Source organism: Triturus cristatus, chromosome 4_1 (genome assembly GCF_964204655.1).
Source record: "Triturus cristatus chromosome 4_1, aTriCri1.1, whole genome shotgun sequence".
Classification (NCBI taxonomy): domain Eukaryota; kingdom Metazoa; phylum Chordata; class Amphibia; order Caudata; family Salamandridae; genus Triturus; species Triturus cristatus.
In genome coordinates, this window is record NC_140585.1 from 895,050,106 (window position 1) to 895,068,545 (window position 18,440).

Consider the following 18,440-nt stretch of genomic DNA (forward strand, 5'->3'; position numbering starts at 1 on the left):
TTCCACTATCTACGGACATGGGTAGCCCCGTCAACACTGACATAGATGGGGGAGGGCTCCTCTCGACTATCACTTGGAATGTTAGAGGCCTGGGAGATCCAAGGAAGCGACGACACATACTAGGAGCGTTGGATAGATTGAAGGTACAGGTAGTCTTCCTACAAGAGACCCATATGGATCCCCGTCGTAGTAGCACATTCGCCGCCAGGTGGGCGGCCCACTCTACCTTTGCGCCCTACTCGTCCTATGCGAGAGGCACCGCTATTCTGATAAAAAGAGGAGTCCCCTACATTCCCCTGGGCGAGGTAGCTGACCGGGAAGGACGATATTGTATGGCTTGGGGAAGGATAGGAATGGACACCATCACTCTGGCCTGCTCCTATGGCCCTAACTGGGATGACCCTAGTAGTTTCGTTGCTCTCTGGAACAGAATTGGGGAAGTGGGATCCACGCACCTCATATGGGGGGGCGACTTTAACGCAGTGCTTAACCCTGAGCTCGATAGATCCAATCCCTCTACCTTGCACTACACCAACACACACAGATATTTACGCGACCTTTGTAATACACAGGACATCATAGATACGTGGCGACATTTGCATCCGACGCGGAAGGAGGGCACACACTGGAATACGGCACGCGCCACATGGGCCAGACTGGATTACCTATTCACTTCCAGAAATTTAGCTCCCTCTCTGGTCACAGTACAACATGTAAGTCGTACGTTCTCTGACCACTCCCCGGTGCTGGCTAAATTCCGCTTACCTGACGTGATGGGGAGGTCGCCCTCCTGGCGCCTCCAACCCAACATTTTACTTGATGAACTGTTCCGCACCGAGCTGTGTCAAGACATTGAGGACTTCCTGTCGCATAACAAAGGGTCAGTAGAACGAGTCGCCACCCTATGGGAGGCGCTGAAGGTCACAATGCGGGGTATTTGTATCTCCAAGGGCTCAGGAGTGCTGCGAGCCTTACGTACCACTCTGCACGACTTGGAAACTACATTGCATGCACTAGAAACTCAACCCGATTTTGCCACTAACTCGGATACGCAAGCACAATACAGGACGGCGTTGTCGGACTACAAATCTACCGCGGAGAGAGAGGTTAACTTCAGGGGTAAATACTTCACGGCGAGGGCTTATGGGGAGGGAGAGCGCCCCGGGAGATTCCTGGCGGGAGTGGTCCGCCCTCCTCGGAGCTCAAATTTTGTATTGGAGCTGGAAAGCGTAGAGGGGTCACCTTTGCGGGACACTAAATCGCTCCTTGATGCCTTCACTGCACACTACTCGACCCTATACTCTACCACCAGAGTGGGTAATCTCGATATAGATGACTATCTGAGGGAACTCACATTGGGATGGCTTTCGGACCGGCAGCGGGAGTTCCTGGCAGAGCCCATAAGCCTGGAGGAAATTAGAGACGCAATTGGACAGATGGCGCCGGGTAAGGCCCCCGGCCTGGATGGCTTCCCCATGGATTTCTACAAAGCCTATGTAGATATCCTGGCACCACTACTGCGCGAGGTTTATGTGGAGGCTCACGAAACCGGGGCGCTCCCACCATCAATGCAGGAAGCTCTGATTACCTCCCTGCTAAAACCCGGGAAACCCCCTCAATACTGCGACTCTTACCGCCCCCTCTCCTTAATCAACTGTGATGCCAAGATTCTGACCAAAGTATTGGCTAACCGAATGCAGCTGATACTGGGAGGTCTGGTGTTGTCAGATCAAGCGGGATTTGTCCCAGGCAGGGCTACCTCCCACAACCTCCGGACCCTCTTCTCCATCTTGCAGAATGTAGACCCTGAATTGCCACTGGTGGCAGTCTTTTTGGACGCCACTAAGGCATTTGACTCCCTGGAATGGGACTATCTCCAATGTATCCTGCGCAACATGGGACTGCCGATCGGATTCACGCGGTGGATAGATATCCTTTATAATCGGCCGGTAGCTCGGGTGGTGGTGAACGGTCGGATATCCGAAGCCCTTGCTATATCGAGAGGGACACGTCAGGGGTGCCCCCTATCCCCACTTCTGTTCGCCATAGCGATGGAGCCGTTGGCTGCTAGACTCCGACAGCATCACAGGGACAAGGCCCTGCGCTGCTTGCAGCGAGAGGTGCTCATATCATTGTACGCGGATGACATCACGCTGTATCTCCGCGACCCTGCTGCTAACCTTAACCCTATCTTGAGGGAATTCATTAGGTTCGCGCACATGTCCGGTATCCACATTAATTGGGGAAAATCCACTATATTCCCGCTCACTATGGCTGCTCGGCCGTTCCAACTTGATTATCCACTGAAATGGTGCGACGATGAGGTACGATATTTAGGCATACTGCTCTCTCGGGATCGGGAAGAATTGATGCGAATGAATTACGGCCGCACATTCGAACATATTCAGACTTGTGTGACCAGATGGATCACGCTGCCGCTTTCTTTTGCGGGTCGTGCCTCGCTCATAAAGATGGTGGTACTTCCCAAACTCCTCTACCTCTTCTTAAATATCCCATATTATCCGGGCAAATCTTTTTTCCAACGCTTGCGCTCAGAGCTTATTCGTCTAGTCTGGGGGGGGAGACGACCACGTCTGAGCTGGGACGTTTTAACTCGCCCATTCGCGCAAGGTGGATTTGATTTACCAGAGTTTGAGCTCTACTATTATAGCGCTCAGGCGCACTATGTCTATCATTGGTTCCACCCCACCCCCTTCATGCCACAGATAGCGGTAGAACATTGGCTGGCGGATCCCATCCCATTGGAAGGTGCCATATTTAGTGCACCAGAGACAAGGTGCGCACACCATACCACGGTTTCCTCTTCAGTCCTAGCATGGCGGCATATCGCAAAAACACTCCGCACGTCCTTCATATATTCCCCACTACTCCCCCTGGCGTACCACCCTAAGTTACCCGTCCTACAGGAACGATTATTTCAGAAATTTATAGACAAACTTCACATTAAGACCTGGGGAGATCTCTATACAAACGGACAGTTTCGCTCGCTGACGCATATCTTAGCCGACAGCACACCTACCCCAATGGACACATTTCTCTACATTCGACTCCGCAGTGGTATTCGTGCACTTACGGAGGGATTTCCAGATGAACCACCTACTTTAGACCCTTTACACCAATTGCTACAGGCTACCACTCCATCACACGCAGTCTCCAAGCTCTATCACACACTACGCAATACACCAGACCTAGAACCCTGTAAGGCACGCACAAAGTGGGAAGCAGAACTAGGGGTACCCCTTGACGACGACCTCTGGAGCTTTTGCTGCCTACAGACTGAGCAGATCTCCTCCAGCAGTAGATTCAGGATTATTCACTACAGGTTTCTACATCGGCTGTATTGCACTCCCGCCCACATGTGTAGGGTGGGCCTGCGGGAGGATGATCTCTGTTGGCGCTGCCGCTCACCTGCGGCGGATTTTTTGCACATGGCCTGGAACTGCCGGGAAATCGCCGACTATTGGTGTAAGGTATACGCTGGCATCTCGGAAATGATTGATATCCCTATGACTCCGTCTCCAACACAGGCACTTCTAGGCTACACCAAAAACGTCAAGAGATCGGTTCGCAGGTTCACCACAACCGCTCTTCTTATAGCGAAGAGACTTATCGCTTGTAGGTGGGGGAGAGGCAGAGCCCCTAAATTCAAAGATTCGTAGCAAAACCAAGACAAGGTACACTGCCAGGATACCCTGCTTAGATATGCAGAACTATTGCCCTCAGCATCCAGACCGGTAGATATTTGGGGCCCTCTCACAACCTATCTGTTATCACATCCACAGACGTGACATGGCCCCCTGTAGTTTATTGCTCAGACCCTAACCTACTACTTCCACTACGGTGAAGGGCCCGAAGGGTTGTTCCGCTAGGGGCAGGTTGACCGTTTATCTCACTCATGTCTGGTGTACTGCCACTCTAGTAGGAGACTGACGGGTTGGCCAGGTGCGAACACAGCCCACTCATCTGTTGTGTAGGGGTGATGGGTGCTGTTTTTCCAGTACATAGCGCTCTCGACACCTATGGGTCTACCACTGGACTATGATGCATTATTTATCAAAGACACGTTACACATGTTCCTCTGTTCACTGATTAAATACAGGCTACGCGAAACACAGACTACTGCCATCCCCTTAACTGCCATCACCTATGTCAAAGATTCTTATCACGCTGCCGGCCCTAAGCGGGTTGTAGGCGGACAGCTGTGTACACGGCCACCTTTCATTTTTAATACTCCGCTGCCGGCCACATGATGGTTGTAGGCATAAAAGCTGTGTGTTGTTTCTTCCCGCTGAATAAAGGTTTGTTGAAAATTAAAAAAAAAAAAAAAAAAAAAAGTGTGTCTCAGCGACGCTGCGTGCGTGTGTCGTGTGCAGCCTGAGACCCTCGTGAGGAGTTGTCTGGTTATCGTGCACCCGGAGTCCAGTGAGTCTCATTGACTCGGAGTGCGGGTGTAGTGTGCAGCCTTGGATCTTCCCATTGCCCGGAAATTCAGAGAAATTGCATCGGAGGCCCAAGTTGCTGGACGAGGAGAGTGGGTTCGCGCCCCCCAGGTAATGTGTGTCAACTCCTGGGCGGGGCGTGGGCTCGGAGGGGGATGCTCTCGGCCTCTTTCTCTGTCCTGCAGCGCGAGCCTCTGCTTCGGCGCGGATCGCGGCCCGTGTGCCAAGGGGGTGGCAGCACCAGGCCGGAGTGCGAAGCTGCATTCACTGTGTTATATCTTACCTGTGTACTGTGGACGGAGACTAACCGCAAGCCATCACGAATGGCGGAGAGACCGCCGGAGGCACCGTGAACGGTGCTGGAGTAAATTACTTATTGCATTAGTCCTGCATACTGGAGTATCTGATGATTGTATGACGCATTGCCTTATTTCTGCACAACAAACTGTCTGTTGGTCGTATTGCCCATTGCATTAGTTTTGCACAACGAACTGCCTGATTGGTGTGTTACGCCTTGTCTTAGTCCTGAATCACGAACTGCCGGATTGTCGTATTCCACATTGCATTAGTGTTGCATACCGAACTGCCTGATATATGTGTTCCGCATTGCATTAGTTTCGCATAACGAACTGCCTGATAACTGTATTACACGTTGCATTGCTTTTTCCTAACAGAGTATCTGAAGGGGACCGTACACATTGCATTACGGGGGCATAATAGTTTACCACGTTTTTGCATTACGCACTGCATTACAATAACAGTACAAATCACAAGATAGCAGTATTACGATCTGCATTATTTTTATGTTGTGAAATACCTGATTGTTGCATAACGAACTGCATATTATGACATTAGGATTACAGAGGTTTGTTTAGTTTAGCTCAATAATATTAGGCCGGGGGAGCTTTACACCGATGCATATGTTGCTTTAGTATTGTGTGGTTGCATCGTATATCTTTTTATAAACATATACTTGTTTTTCTATGAAACTCGTTTGGAGTCTATTTGTGGCATCATCATTGGGTTGCTGTGAGTGTAACTGCAAATACTTTACACTTGAAGATAAGCCTGGCTGCTCGTGCCAAGCTACCAAGGGGGTGGAGCGGGGGGGCTATCTCTAGAGGTGACCTGTCTTTCCCTAACGTTGGGGGTTCGTGGGTCCCTGTTTGGCCTAAGGTACCTACCTCAACCAACCAGGGAACCGGGGATTCTAACAATAACCTTTATAAATCTTTTCTGTAGGCTCGGAAGACTTTCTTGGACAGGCTCCGTCAACAGGTTCTGGGCCATTTTCCTCTAGAAGAGAAGTCACTCTTTGAAAGGAAAATATGCTTTTTAACTTATTTATTATTTACTATGGGTTACACAGTGGGAAGGCAGGAGCAATGGGGTGAGAGAGAGTTCCCTTTTTGTGGCGGCAGCTGGCTGAAGGCTTTCTAAAGGGGGTCACAGCAAGATCTGGAGTTTCTGATTTGGGCATGCACCTAGCATACTGTTGAACGCTCTGGCAAATAGCGTTTAAGAACCATCATAGTCCCTTCAGTGCCCTTGCTTCAAATAGTGTCTCCAGGTATCATGGGACATATTTGGCAGTGTGAGCACACACAAGACAGCACAAGCAAGGGTGCAATAATGCTGGGAGAACTTGCTGCACATTCTCAGACTGCCACAAACTGAAGCATGGTTGAGTGGTGCTCGCCCATCTGGAGAAAGGATTTCCCTTGCAGGCTCACACCTGCCAGCGCGTCATTAGGTTTTGACTTGGCCGCCATTTTAGGTGAGGAGTATCCACTCTACAGCCATAAGGACTATTGCTTTAAGCCATGTAGTGACTTAGTGCTTTAGTCTGAGCTTGTCTCCAACGGCTCTGAGTAGGACTCAGGCTGGTGTCCAGTGGGTGGTACTGGCAAGGGTTGTGGCTGGCTGTCACAAGAGGCCTAGGCTGAGGGTCTCACCAGCCCTGTTTGAATTTTCAGAATCATTGAGGATGTATTGTTTACCCTATAAATGGCTGACCTCCTCTGTAGCTTAATCAGAATGCCAACACTAATGCCCATGACAACTAAACGCCCATTGAGCAAAGTTCACACACCAGTCCATGCCAAACAGAATTTTTTAAACAAAGTAAATATTATGGGGTACGGAGGCAGACCTGAGCTTTCCTCGCCTTCTTTCTTCTCCACTAGGAATGTCCGTGTCATGCTCAGCTTCTTCATAGTATGACACTTGTATTTCAGCTGGGGTGCACTGCCCTCATTCTCCACTGAAAACGAAGCACAAATGGGAACAATTTAAAAGATGGACAAAAGAGGACCGTTGGGAAGCTTAATGGTGGCACTCATTAATTAAAATGGCACGCAGCTGCAAGAATATGGTGAAAGTAAGTTCTTAATGTTAATGTTACGAGTACCGCTCAATTTCTACTGAAAGAAGTGAAGGCAGAGGGGTATTGCTGGTGAAACTCAGAGGAAAACGGATGCTTACCATGATCTGGATCTTCTTCAAAAATCACACAGGTGCCTAGAGTATCTGTGAAAAGAACATAAGCACCAGTGAATGAGAAACAAATTAAAGACTTTTTGTTCTTTAAAAATGAGTGAATATTGTCAACATTGTCATTGTGACTCTAAGGTGTGAGGGCAAATCAAGCTTCATATTCCTTTTTGCGTTTTCCCTTGTATGTATGACCTTACTGCTATATGTACAGCGCTCTGATACCCTGAAGGGTCATTTTCGCGCTATATAAAACTCCTCAAATAAATAATTCCAATGCAACCTCTGCTCTGATGAACAAGTATGCCAACTGAGGTTTTAGTGGGTATCTCCCAACTTGGAAAAGGGGCAACCACCAAACCAACCCACATTGTTTTCCCAGAGTTCACTGAACAGGCAGCAAACATATTTTTGATCTCCATAGTTACTGAATTTAAACCGTAGCAAAGTCGGTATTCAAATCAAACATGTGCAGCAGTTATACCTCACATATTTGTACAAGCATCCAAGAAACTTGCAAACACAGCAACTTTACACAAATTATGCAAGTTGACGTCAAAGAACTGTAGTTTTTAATGTACAGCATACACATTATTATGAGTCAAAGCGCTGAAATAGGACGCTTGATCAGACACTCCTGACAATCTGAGTAACTTAAATTCGTTGGGAAAATAGGTAGGTTTCACATTTACTTTTAAAAATTCCACAAAAACTATTCTTCTGTGAGTTCAAGGGGAAATCAGTTTCTTGCTCTATGTTCCAACGCTGATGATTTTTGTGCACTGAGGTGTTCTTAAAGCAGAGACAAGCAAGCAGGTTTGGCAAAGAACAGCCATTTTTTATATATTATGTGACAACCTTGAACATGTCATTTGGAGTTCTTACAAGAGTGTAAAAAATTTGGAGAGGATCCAGATAAGGTCAGTAAAGTGTCCTTGGGGGAAGTACCATAGCACTGACAAGTGCAGCTGCAGTAGGACATGCGGAGAGGTGCCAAGAATTCAGCAACGTAACGTGCTGCACAAGTCACGCCTGTTGCGGCACTGCTGACTGGAAATTACCTAACTAATGTGAATTACAAGCTATTATCTACTATTCTGCCACATGTGATGCCCTTTCTCTTTTCTGTGAAACTCATTAAAAAGATGTCTTAAAAACAAGAGGTTGGAAGGGCAGAGAGGCCTTTTCATTTGCAGTTTTGTCATACCTGAATACTCCCCAGCAAAGACATACTTGTCAACTTGTAAGATGGGCTTTTCTGTGTCTATTCCCTGCAAAAATAAAAGAGCAGTACATGGCTCTTACTCAGAGGCACAAGTGTGCAAGACCCATCAGAAAGAAGAGATGGTTTCACATTATCTATCCGAAAATTCGTACAATCTCCTGCCACAGTGACTTTACGAAGATGACCCTTCAACGTGACAGAGAAATCTAAGAAGCAGTGCTAAGATTTATTTCGCACTCCTTTGATGCATAAAAGCACTCACTTGACTTTTCATTTTACAAAACAATGCAAACATTTTGCACAATAAAGCATTCTGATGAACAAGAAATACAAATATGTACATACAAGCAATCGTAGTCTTCAGTAGCAACTGTAAGGCATCAATAACAAAATAAAATGAAAAAAAAACTAATGGCGCTGACATCAATTTTGCCAATAACGGCAATGTATTTAATATGTTACAAACTATAGTGCTTTAGGTCACTGGCTCAGTATGGATTCTTGTCTACAAAACACACCAATCACAGCATTAAACCAAACTGGCGCGGGTATGTCAGAGAAAACTATTATATTATAGTTACAGCGACAGTGTTTGCCGAGTGTCCCCATAGTGGAAATAGATAAATGCAACTTTAGGATTAATGTGAAATTTCAGCGATTTATTTTCTCCGCAAAGAAAATACATTTGAATGCGAAGGCTTACCCTTCTGCTAAAGATCCCGCAAAAGCTGGGTTGTTGCTTGCACTTTTCCACACCTGCTTGACTTGATGTGTAAGGTAGGAAGTGGAAGATTGTAAAGGTTTGTTGCACAAAGGAACTACGGGCCTGCTTATGACATTGGCACAGTTGCGCTCGCTTTTTGTTGGCGTGGCCGTGCCAAAGCGATGCAAGGACCGCCCGCCTGATTACAACTCGTGCAGGCGGACAGTCTTTTTGCCTATCCCACACCGGTCCCTTGAAAAAGGTCACTGCAATGTGAACGGCAAAAATGTTCCAGCACGGCATGGACTTTGAAGTCCATGCTGAACTGGGGGTGCAAGCAGACATGGCATGTTGTGCACCCCTGAATGCATCCCCAGGGCGGGGGGGGGGGGGCATCCCCACCGCCAGCCATTTCGTGGCGGGCTCACCGCCATAAAAAGGCTGGCAGTGGAGGAACTTGTAATATCCTCGGCGGGTCTGCACCAGTGCCGCTCAGCATATTACATTTCCCCTCCACGGCGCCAGCGCAAGGGAACAGCTGTTAGCTGGCGCAGGCGGCGGTCCAATGCCAGTACAACAGTGAGAGTCACAATACGGCAGATGGTGGACCGCCACTGCTACAACACAGCAAGTGCAGTGGTCGAAAGACCACCGCACTTGTAATCAGGCCCTTAGGTTTTTGTGGAATTATGTAATATTAGTAATGCCTACTTCACAGGAATGCCCACCTTTCCACTCTGTGGTGGAAAAAATTTGCACATCTTGTGGAAATCCTACACATATAAATGACGTCTCCAAACAGAATGTTCTGCACATTCTGAATTTGTAAATTCGAGAATTAAATTTAAGAATGGGAATGTAATATTTCCCTCGAGAATTGGGAACAGATGGCATATAATTACAGCCAAATTTATTATGTAGAGCACATCACCCATCTCTTTCTGATGTATTTCGAGATTTACTATCCTCTCAAAACCAACAGGCTATGGTAAACAAGGCATTCCTTTTTGTCCAATGCTAAATGCAAGGCAAAACATACAACTACAACCCTTGCATATGCCACAGGACCAACAGATCTGGAGAACAAGGCGTACAGGGCAAGGACTGTAAATAGACAGGTGTGCACATACCAGAAGAATTCTGTTGCAGTTCATATTCTTTTTTCAGTTTAAATGTATCTTAGGCAAAGTGAAAAATAATCCTAATTGGCCTCAGCATAGTTTGTACCATTGATGCTGGTAGTACCTGTATGAATACTGATCTATTGCTCTTCTGAAAGAGCCAATCATAATGTTTGAAGGGAATGAAGAACCTGCTGGTAATAAAGGTAATGTTTATAGGCTTTCTGTACATACATAAATTCTACGGGAAAACAGAGAACTGACTACTAAAAACACCAATAGACTTAACTGCCTTACTTACAGATTTTTTATACATTTGGAGCCTATTAACAAACTGCATTTTGTAATATGATGTGTAGGGATACAAATCGGCCAGCTCCACTGTAGTCAGGTGTCGCAGCACACCCGGATGGCACTCGGCTATCCGGGTGGGACCCCGATGATGAAGCATGTCACCAACTAGGTTGGTGAGTGAGGGGTCTTCTATAAGAAAGGCTAAAAAAAATTCCTTTCAGTGCACCTCTCTTTATCCTTGAGGTATTGAATTACCTTTGAGGGTGTACTCCTTCCACTGTTTGTTAAAATTTGTTCTAGGGGACTAGGTGTACCCCTAACATAGAAACTCTTTCTCTCCCATTGTTTTTCCGGGATACAAATCGTACCACAAAATGCTATTCACAAACCTAGGTACGGAATTTACGCCTCTGGCTTTCCTATACCAATATGTGAGGAGATCTTTGCCCTGACTGCAGTCTCTGCACGTTAGTATACATTTTAGAAGTAAATGTGGGAGGGACTCGGGAATGAATTGAAAATGAGTAAAATGTACAAATAAGGAGGAGAGGTTTAGAGAGGATGAAGGAGGAGTTTTAGAAGGATTAGGAAGGGGTTTAGGGAGGGACGTCAACCCCCCCCCCCACTAAAGAGTAATTCCATAGCTATTTACAAACTGCCCTTCTATAGTTTCTACAGCCAAAAAGGACCCAAAAACAGTAGCAGAGTACACCTGCTCAGAGCTGGAGTAAGTCTGGCACCACATATGGCCAAGCACTCTTGAAAATAAAGATTAGCTAAGACAGTTACAAAAGAAAAAAACTCCAATATATTTTTGTTTTTTAAAAAGAAGAAAAAAAGAAAAGAAAGAATTAGGGAGTTAAAATAAATTCCCCATTAAATTATTTTAAATAGCTAAACATATTAAAAAAATATGTTAAAATGTTTTATAAAAAATATTTGTCATTCATTTCAAAACTTTATTCGATTGTTTAAAAACAGTCATAAAAGCACATGGCATCAGTAATACAATACAATACATGAAATGATAAAATAACAATACATTCGGTTAACGATAAAAAAAAATGGGGCAGGAAGGGGGGGTGAGCCAGATGGACAACATCTACGAGTATCATTTCACATGTAATTTCAGTAGATCATACTTTTCCTGACGGACACAGATTGCAAAATAAAAGTCGCTGTAAAAAAGCATACATCCGGTTCGTCAAGTGCAAAAAGAAGGCTCGTCGCAGATCTGACATTAGACACTGAATATTTTTTAAAAAGTGGTTTGAGGTAGGCAATTCGGAGATATAAATACAGAGGGCAAAGAAGCAAAAAGTGCTCGGTACTCTGCTTCGAAGTCCCATCACAGGGACAGGGCATTGCCGTGTAATTATTAATCAACGGAAAGGCCACTAAAATGTGGGCAATACCTAGACGTAGTCTGGTGAGGACATACTGATGAGATTGTTTGGTGACCACTTTTAGGTACTTGTTGAAACCTAAACTTGCCTGGTTAAGGGAGTAGTGAAATTGGTGAGTAGCCATCGGTCGGGTTATGTCTCTACGCACTTTGGATTTAGTCCCCAAGTAAATAAGTTTTAGCTCCTTTTTTGAGGAATCTACAGCCCTGGCAGGGTCCACCAAAACATTCATATCAAATATCTCTCTATAGGATAAGATCACGTAATTAAGCCATGGGATCTGGTTATGTTTATCCAAACGGAGGCAGTCTTGGATAATTTTCCTAGTGAAGCCAGTTTCCTCCTTTGCCCAAATCGATCTCCAGGTCATTAGTGGGCCTAGCCCCGTAAGGTCAGTCAGGTATTCCAGCCCAACCTCAAGGTGGGACAGTCCAGTGGAGGCTGAAGTTGGAAGACAAAGAAGCCTCTTTAAAAAGCTATTTTCCTCCACCTGGAGGTCTCCATGGCGACAATGACCCTAAACCCCTGATCCATAGAGGGCCACAGAAACACATCTAAGGCGGTAAATGTGCAACATATCACAAAGACGCCGGCTTCCTAATTTTGAGGCGAATTTAAAAACACCAGAAATGGCTTTGCCCATTTTGGCCTTAACGTTACAAGTCTCCTGTGCCCACATGCCATTACTGCTGAGAGTGATGCCTAAATAGCAAAATGTATCCACCACTTGTATCTTTTGGTCCACAAACTGGAAAGATCTCAGGTTTTTTATTTTCTTGCCACAAGCCATAATAAACGTCTTGGAGTTATTAATTTTTAATTTCCTCCCCTGGATAAAACTAAAAAAACTACCCATTAATCTCTGCAGACCCACTGTAGTTCTAGACAATAAAACAGTATCGTCTGCGTAGAGCAGTACAGGAATGGCTTGGCCCTCGGCTTGTGGTGCATCAGCGGAGACCAATCTCAATTCAGAGTCCATGTCATTAATAAAAAGATAGAAGAGCAGTGGGGCAAGGACGCAGCCTTGTCTGATACCTGATTTGACCTCAATATCATCAGTGCATTCAGCCGCTTGGCCATAACGAATCCTGGCCGATAGTTTACTGTATAGTCTGGCCAGAAAATAAATAATTGCGGGTGGGGCGCCCATATTTAATAACGTGGTCCACAGAAGGGCATGGTTCACCAAATCGAAAGCGCTGGACAAATCAGCAAAGCAGAGGAATAAGGAGCCATGTTTGGCTCGGGTGTATTTACCTATGATAAGATCTAAATTAACACACTGCTCAACGGTACCAAGGCCCCTACGAAACCCAAATTGGGAGTCAGCCAAGATACCATTGACCTCTGCCCATTCCTCCAGACGCTGTAGGAGCACCCTACTCATAATTTTTAGGGAGGAGTCCAGAAGGGAGATAGGGCGGTAGTTCTTTGCCTCGCTCCTATCGCCCTTCTTGTAGATTGGTATAATAATTGATTCACCCCATGTAAGAGGGGAGCTTACCATAACTGCCGCGTTGAAGACTTTGGTCAGAAGGGGGCCCCACAAAAGAGTGTCAGCTTTGTAAAGGTCTATCGGCACCCCATCAGGCCCTGGGGCCTTCCCTCCCTTGCTGTTTTGGATGGCAGTAACTACCTCGTCAGTTGTAATATTTAGGGGAAGGTTTGGACCAAGGGCTGCTGCTCTAGGGCACGTACTAGTTTCCCCCCTGGATTAAAAATGCTATTATAAAACACAACCCAGTTTTCTTCACTAACCTGGGCTGACAATACTGGGTAAGCCTCCTTCTGATGCAGAAAAGGACTATTCACAGTACTTCAGAAGAGTTTGCTGTCCCGCAATTCGGCTGCTTTGGAGAAATTATCCCAGGCTTCCTCCCGTAATTCATGCTTCCTACGGGACAACTGGTCCTTATAGTTTGCTCTGAGGGATTTAACAACACACTTGTCCCTGGGGAGATTGCATAGGGCTTTCTTTAGTTCCTGCAAGGACTTCGTACAAGCCCTATCAAACCATCCCACGTTAGCCCTGGGCCTGTTGGGGGCAGTAAGTATTTTTTTAGTTATGGCATTAATTTACTCGAAGTCAACGATAATGCTTGCCGCACTTGTATTATCATCTAAACAGCGCTGCAGCTCAGGGAGACTTACAGCCACAATTTTTGACATCAGCTTCTCAGAATTGTCACTGCACCATTTTATTCTACATCCATTAGGCCTATGAGGGATTAATTCAGCAACTGTCCTACGGGCAACTTGGACCTTCCTCCCCCAAATCAAGGTGGTAAAAGTAATTCCGTTATGATCACTAAGGGACAGGTCTACAATTTGCGGGACAGAACAGAGAGAGCTGATGTTCTCCGAAACCAACAGGTGGTCAATAACAGGGGCTGAGTTCCTCCCTACGAAAGTTGGGACCGGGTTGCCCTCCCTATCATTAGCGGGCACATGAACAAGTAGATCCAATTTTAACAATAAGGCATTTAATGACTCTCCGTAAGTTGTATGTACAAAATGAGCCCGGTCGGCCCCTCGGTCCCCATCAAATCTGCAGGCATTAGAAAAAGAGAAAGTACATGTGGGAATATTAAAATCACCCCCCCAGATAATAACTAATGGAACCGGGTTAGCCCTACATAGTTTATCAATTACAGTTGCAAGTTCATTGACTACAAATGAGCTCGAGGAATCAAACATGTTGTTATAGTGGTTAATCAGCAGGACATCACGGCCCCCACTTTGCTGCAGCCAGAGGACCTGTGAATGGGATCCTACAATGGTATGAGATTCAACTTTCACCGGGAAGCTTACGGACAAAAGGATCACAAGACCGCCTTTGGCCCTACCCATGGCTGATGCCTGCGCCGGGCAGTTAAAAGAGACAAAGCCATCAAAGAGAATCTCTTCTGTGGACCAGGTCTCTTGGAGGCAGAGTATGTCCTGGCCGTTAACAGTTTCCCTCCACCCTAGGGCCTCCTCCTTTTTACGCCAGCCTGCGATGTTCCAACTCAAGATTTTAAACCCTGCACCATAATCCACAGCATCAGATCCAGGGATATCCCCCACGGGACTACTGAGGGATGTCAAATCCTTAGTGGCCGCCAAGCTACTAAGTTGACTGGCACACACGGAGGGAAATTGGGACTGGGTGTTTGGCCCTAGCCGAGCACCAGCCGTTGGCAGATACTCCGCACAGGCCAATTCTAACTGATTGGTACTTCCTGTTAAAGCTTCTACACTCAGGGGTGTGCTCCCCTCCCCAAGAGATGGCTGTGTTTCCTGGGGTAGTCAGTCGACTGCATCAAGGCAGCTAAAACAGTTGTAATCGCAAAACATGGCTCTAGATGGCATAGGGCCTGGAACGCCATGATATCTCCTATTTCTGCCCCTATAGTTGACCCTGGTCCACTCGTTACTGCCACTCCCATAGGTCATCGGGGATGGGGGATAAAAGAAAGAAAGCGGCAGGGTCTGGATAGTGGAGTCAAAAGACCTATTAAAACCGGCACAAATATGGTGGACTGTTCTGGGGTCCCTATAATTAATTGTTATACAGTCCCCATTTATAGTTTTTGCCAGCTTTCCCACCCAAGGTACCCTTCTTAGCATTACAATCTCACTAGACAGCTGGGTTGGCAGGGGTCTGTTCCAATTAAGCCATTTGACAACCTTGCTTTTAAGTGAGGTAAATTATTCATCTTCCCCTTCTTCTAGGGCTGGGACACCCGCCAAGACCACCATAAAGCGGTTAGCTTCAAGGGGAAGGTCCGGGGTTCGGGGTTTACTAGCCCTGATATCTTTCACTGACGTTGGAGGTGCCCTATTACCCCTGTCTGTAACTGTAACCCCCAGGTTGTCATTGCCTCTGGCACCTGCCAGGGAGCAGGCCGGCGACTGCCTAGGAGGTACCAAGGGAAGAGGTTTAGAGCCCAGTGGTCCAGACAATCTGCAGCTGGGGATAGGCATACTACTAGCTAAGGGGGGGAGAGCACCCTCAGGAATAATTGTACTGGAAATATTGGCATGAGTAGGTCTTGCTACTAAAATGGACGTTACTCTCTCAATGTTAGCCAATCTAGTTTCAATCTGTTCCAATTTGGCCTCTAGGGGATATAAAATAGATTTAAATAGCGCTCCCAGATTTTCAAGGGTCAGTGCAGTACCATGCTGGCCTGGGATATGGGTAACGGGAGGGGGCAAAGTCAAGTCTACCAATCCACTGCCCAAATCTGGTAGCCCTGCAGCAGGCCTTCCTGGTTTGATATTACTACTATTTTGCCTGGCAACTTTCGCTAGACTTCCCTCTTTCTTGTTATATACTCTTTTCCTTTTTGGGATAGTCCCTTCTCTAGGCCCTAGATGCATAATATTATTGGGGGCAGCCCCTGGAGTGATGGGTGAGTTCACAACGTTGTCGAGGATTAAATCAATTTCTGGCATTATTTCGTTAACCAAAAGGTCCAGATCCTGAGAGTTATTCTCCTCCCTTCCAGGGGTGCTATCTTGCTCGGTTATACAGGGTGCATTATCCGCCGTAGGCAAGTGTCTATCCGGCGTTATAGCATTAGCGATTGGTCCCAGTGAAGATCTTTTAGTTGCAGTAAGTTCTTGCGACATGCGTTTTTCCAGTACTAAGATTTCTTTGGACACTATTGAATTTGCTCTAGTTAGGAATTTTTCCATGCCTCCCTCAATGGAACCCCCAACAATCGAGGACTTACTTCTAAGTTCCCTGCCAGACATAGTTCAGATGGAGATGAGAGACCTGGGGCCCAGAGGCAAAGAGGGATGGCCCGGTCCGGTCTTGACCGGTCAGAAACGGGCCCGCCCTTGGCCCGGACTTCGCGCTTCTCCCGCGCGCGGGGGTAAGGGCTTGTTAAAGTAGGAAGGAAAATGGGCGGGTGGGCGGGGCAAGCAGGGAGAGCGGCCCGGGTGGAACAGATTGGGCTCACAGGGGCTCCTGGGAGATGGAGTCCCTGCTTCCACGCTCGCAGCCCAGCTTCCACACGACACACCCCAGGTCCTACTACAGGTCACAGCCCCTCTCCGTATTCCGGCTCCCGCTGATGGTAGGTGCGCTGCGGGACCCGCGTAGCGGGTCCGGCGAGCCGTGGGTGAGAAATGGGTGAGAAATGGGGCAGGAAGGCAGCAGCAACAATCCAGTGGCACGATCCTCACAAGGCAGTTAAAGTCACCAAGGCGTGATTTCGCGCTGATATACTATTGAGGTTTAACGGGGAAGGCCAGTTCCACAGAATGTCCCCCGACTGCCGCTCAGCGTTGGGGGAACCGCCGTTTCCTGGGTCCGGAGCTTCGCGGCTCTACGCCAGTGCTGAGCTGTGCTGCGAGAGTCAAAGGGTTGCTCTTCCCAAGCCGCTTGTCAATCCCTGTGGAGCGCCGCCAGGATTCAATCTCGTGTTCTGTTTCGTCACAGTCCCAAGATAAGCATCCAAGAGGATAATGTGAAATCCAAAGAAAAAATATTCCTCTTCTCTCCACTAGATGGAGCTGGTGTCCGGCAGGTTGGTGCAAGCAGAGGCAGTCGATCAGAACATCGATGCATTCGAGACCAAAACTCCGGAGATTTCTGTGTTCGCTTCAGAGCAGGTGAGTGCAACAGTTCAAACCAGCAATCAGCAGTGTTAAATAATAATTGCGTGATTGGCCCGTACAAATTATTCCTGTGTCCGGGATGAAAGAAGGGGTGATCGCGCGTTCCAAGGCAGTCAAGGCGCAGCGATAATTTAAACAAAGTTCAAGTTCGGGGAACGAGGAAGTCTATTCGCACTAATTCCTGCGTGAGGGATTAACCCTAAACTAGTCAATGCTGCTGCAAAAATGTGTCCCCCACCGTCGCTTATTTCCAGTGACGCTGTTCATTCCTTATATGAAAGTTTAATCAGACTGATCCTGAACGCGCGCTAATGACAGCATCAGCGAGCCCGCGTCATACGAGTTTATTTGCTTGCTGGATTGCTTTGACCTTTAAGCTACAAGTGTCTGTTGCCAAGTTCCGCGGGAAGGAATGCGCTCGGTGCTATCTGCCACATCAGCAAACGATGATGAACTTCAGTTCCGAAAATACTAGTCATTTGTAATTTAATTATAAAATATTTTAATAACTTTTTGCATGTCAAATGTAATGCAACAATACATTTTAATAAAATATAATTGAATTATTCTTAATAAAGTATATACACCACTTTGGATAATTTCTAATGAATAATAAAAAATATTTTTTTTAACTAATGCTGGAGTTTATTTTTTAAATTTAAACTTCAAAAAATAATTTTTATTTATTATATTAAAGATTTAATTCAAAATATAGTGTAGTAGTATTTTTTTTACTCAGTTCTCTATTCAAAATAAATATCTAAAATAAATTTACATTAATATTTATCAAACAAATATTTTCTTATTAAATTGCAAAGATTTTCCTTATACTTTTTTAAAGGGAGGTTCAACAGTTGGGCCCGTGATCTACACACGGTAACATATACGTTAAATGTAAAACAACTACAAAAAATGTTATGCTAAAATTAATGTGAGTGAACTTTGTACATTTAATCCACATGTAGAACAAAATAATAAAAATGCTACAAAAGTATAATCTTAAATTTGAATTAAACCTTTAATGTGAGTAAAATACATAACATTTATTTTCCTGAAATTTAAATTAAGAAATACATGTCCTTCTAAATTACTTGTTAAAAGTGATGTATATCATGCATTCAA

The 18,440-nt window shown here is 46.0% G+C and overlaps 1 protein-coding gene across 1 annotated transcript in view; it reads right to left on the reverse strand.

The window, feature by feature from the left end:
- The window catches only part of GTF3C6 (general transcription factor IIIC subunit 6), a 123,815-nt gene that overhangs the window by 19,646 nt on the left and 85,729 nt on the right, over positions 1–18,440 (reverse strand). The window contains exons 3-5 of the mRNA XM_085653681.1: positions 8,161–8,224; positions 6,945–6,989; positions 6,613–6,723 (exon numbers count right to left, since the gene is read on the reverse strand). Coding sequence (XP_085509807.1) covers positions 6,613–6,723; positions 6,945–6,989; positions 8,161–8,224 — 220 coding nt within the window. The remainder of the gene's footprint in view (positions 1–6,612; positions 6,724–6,944; positions 6,990–8,160; positions 8,225–18,440) is intronic.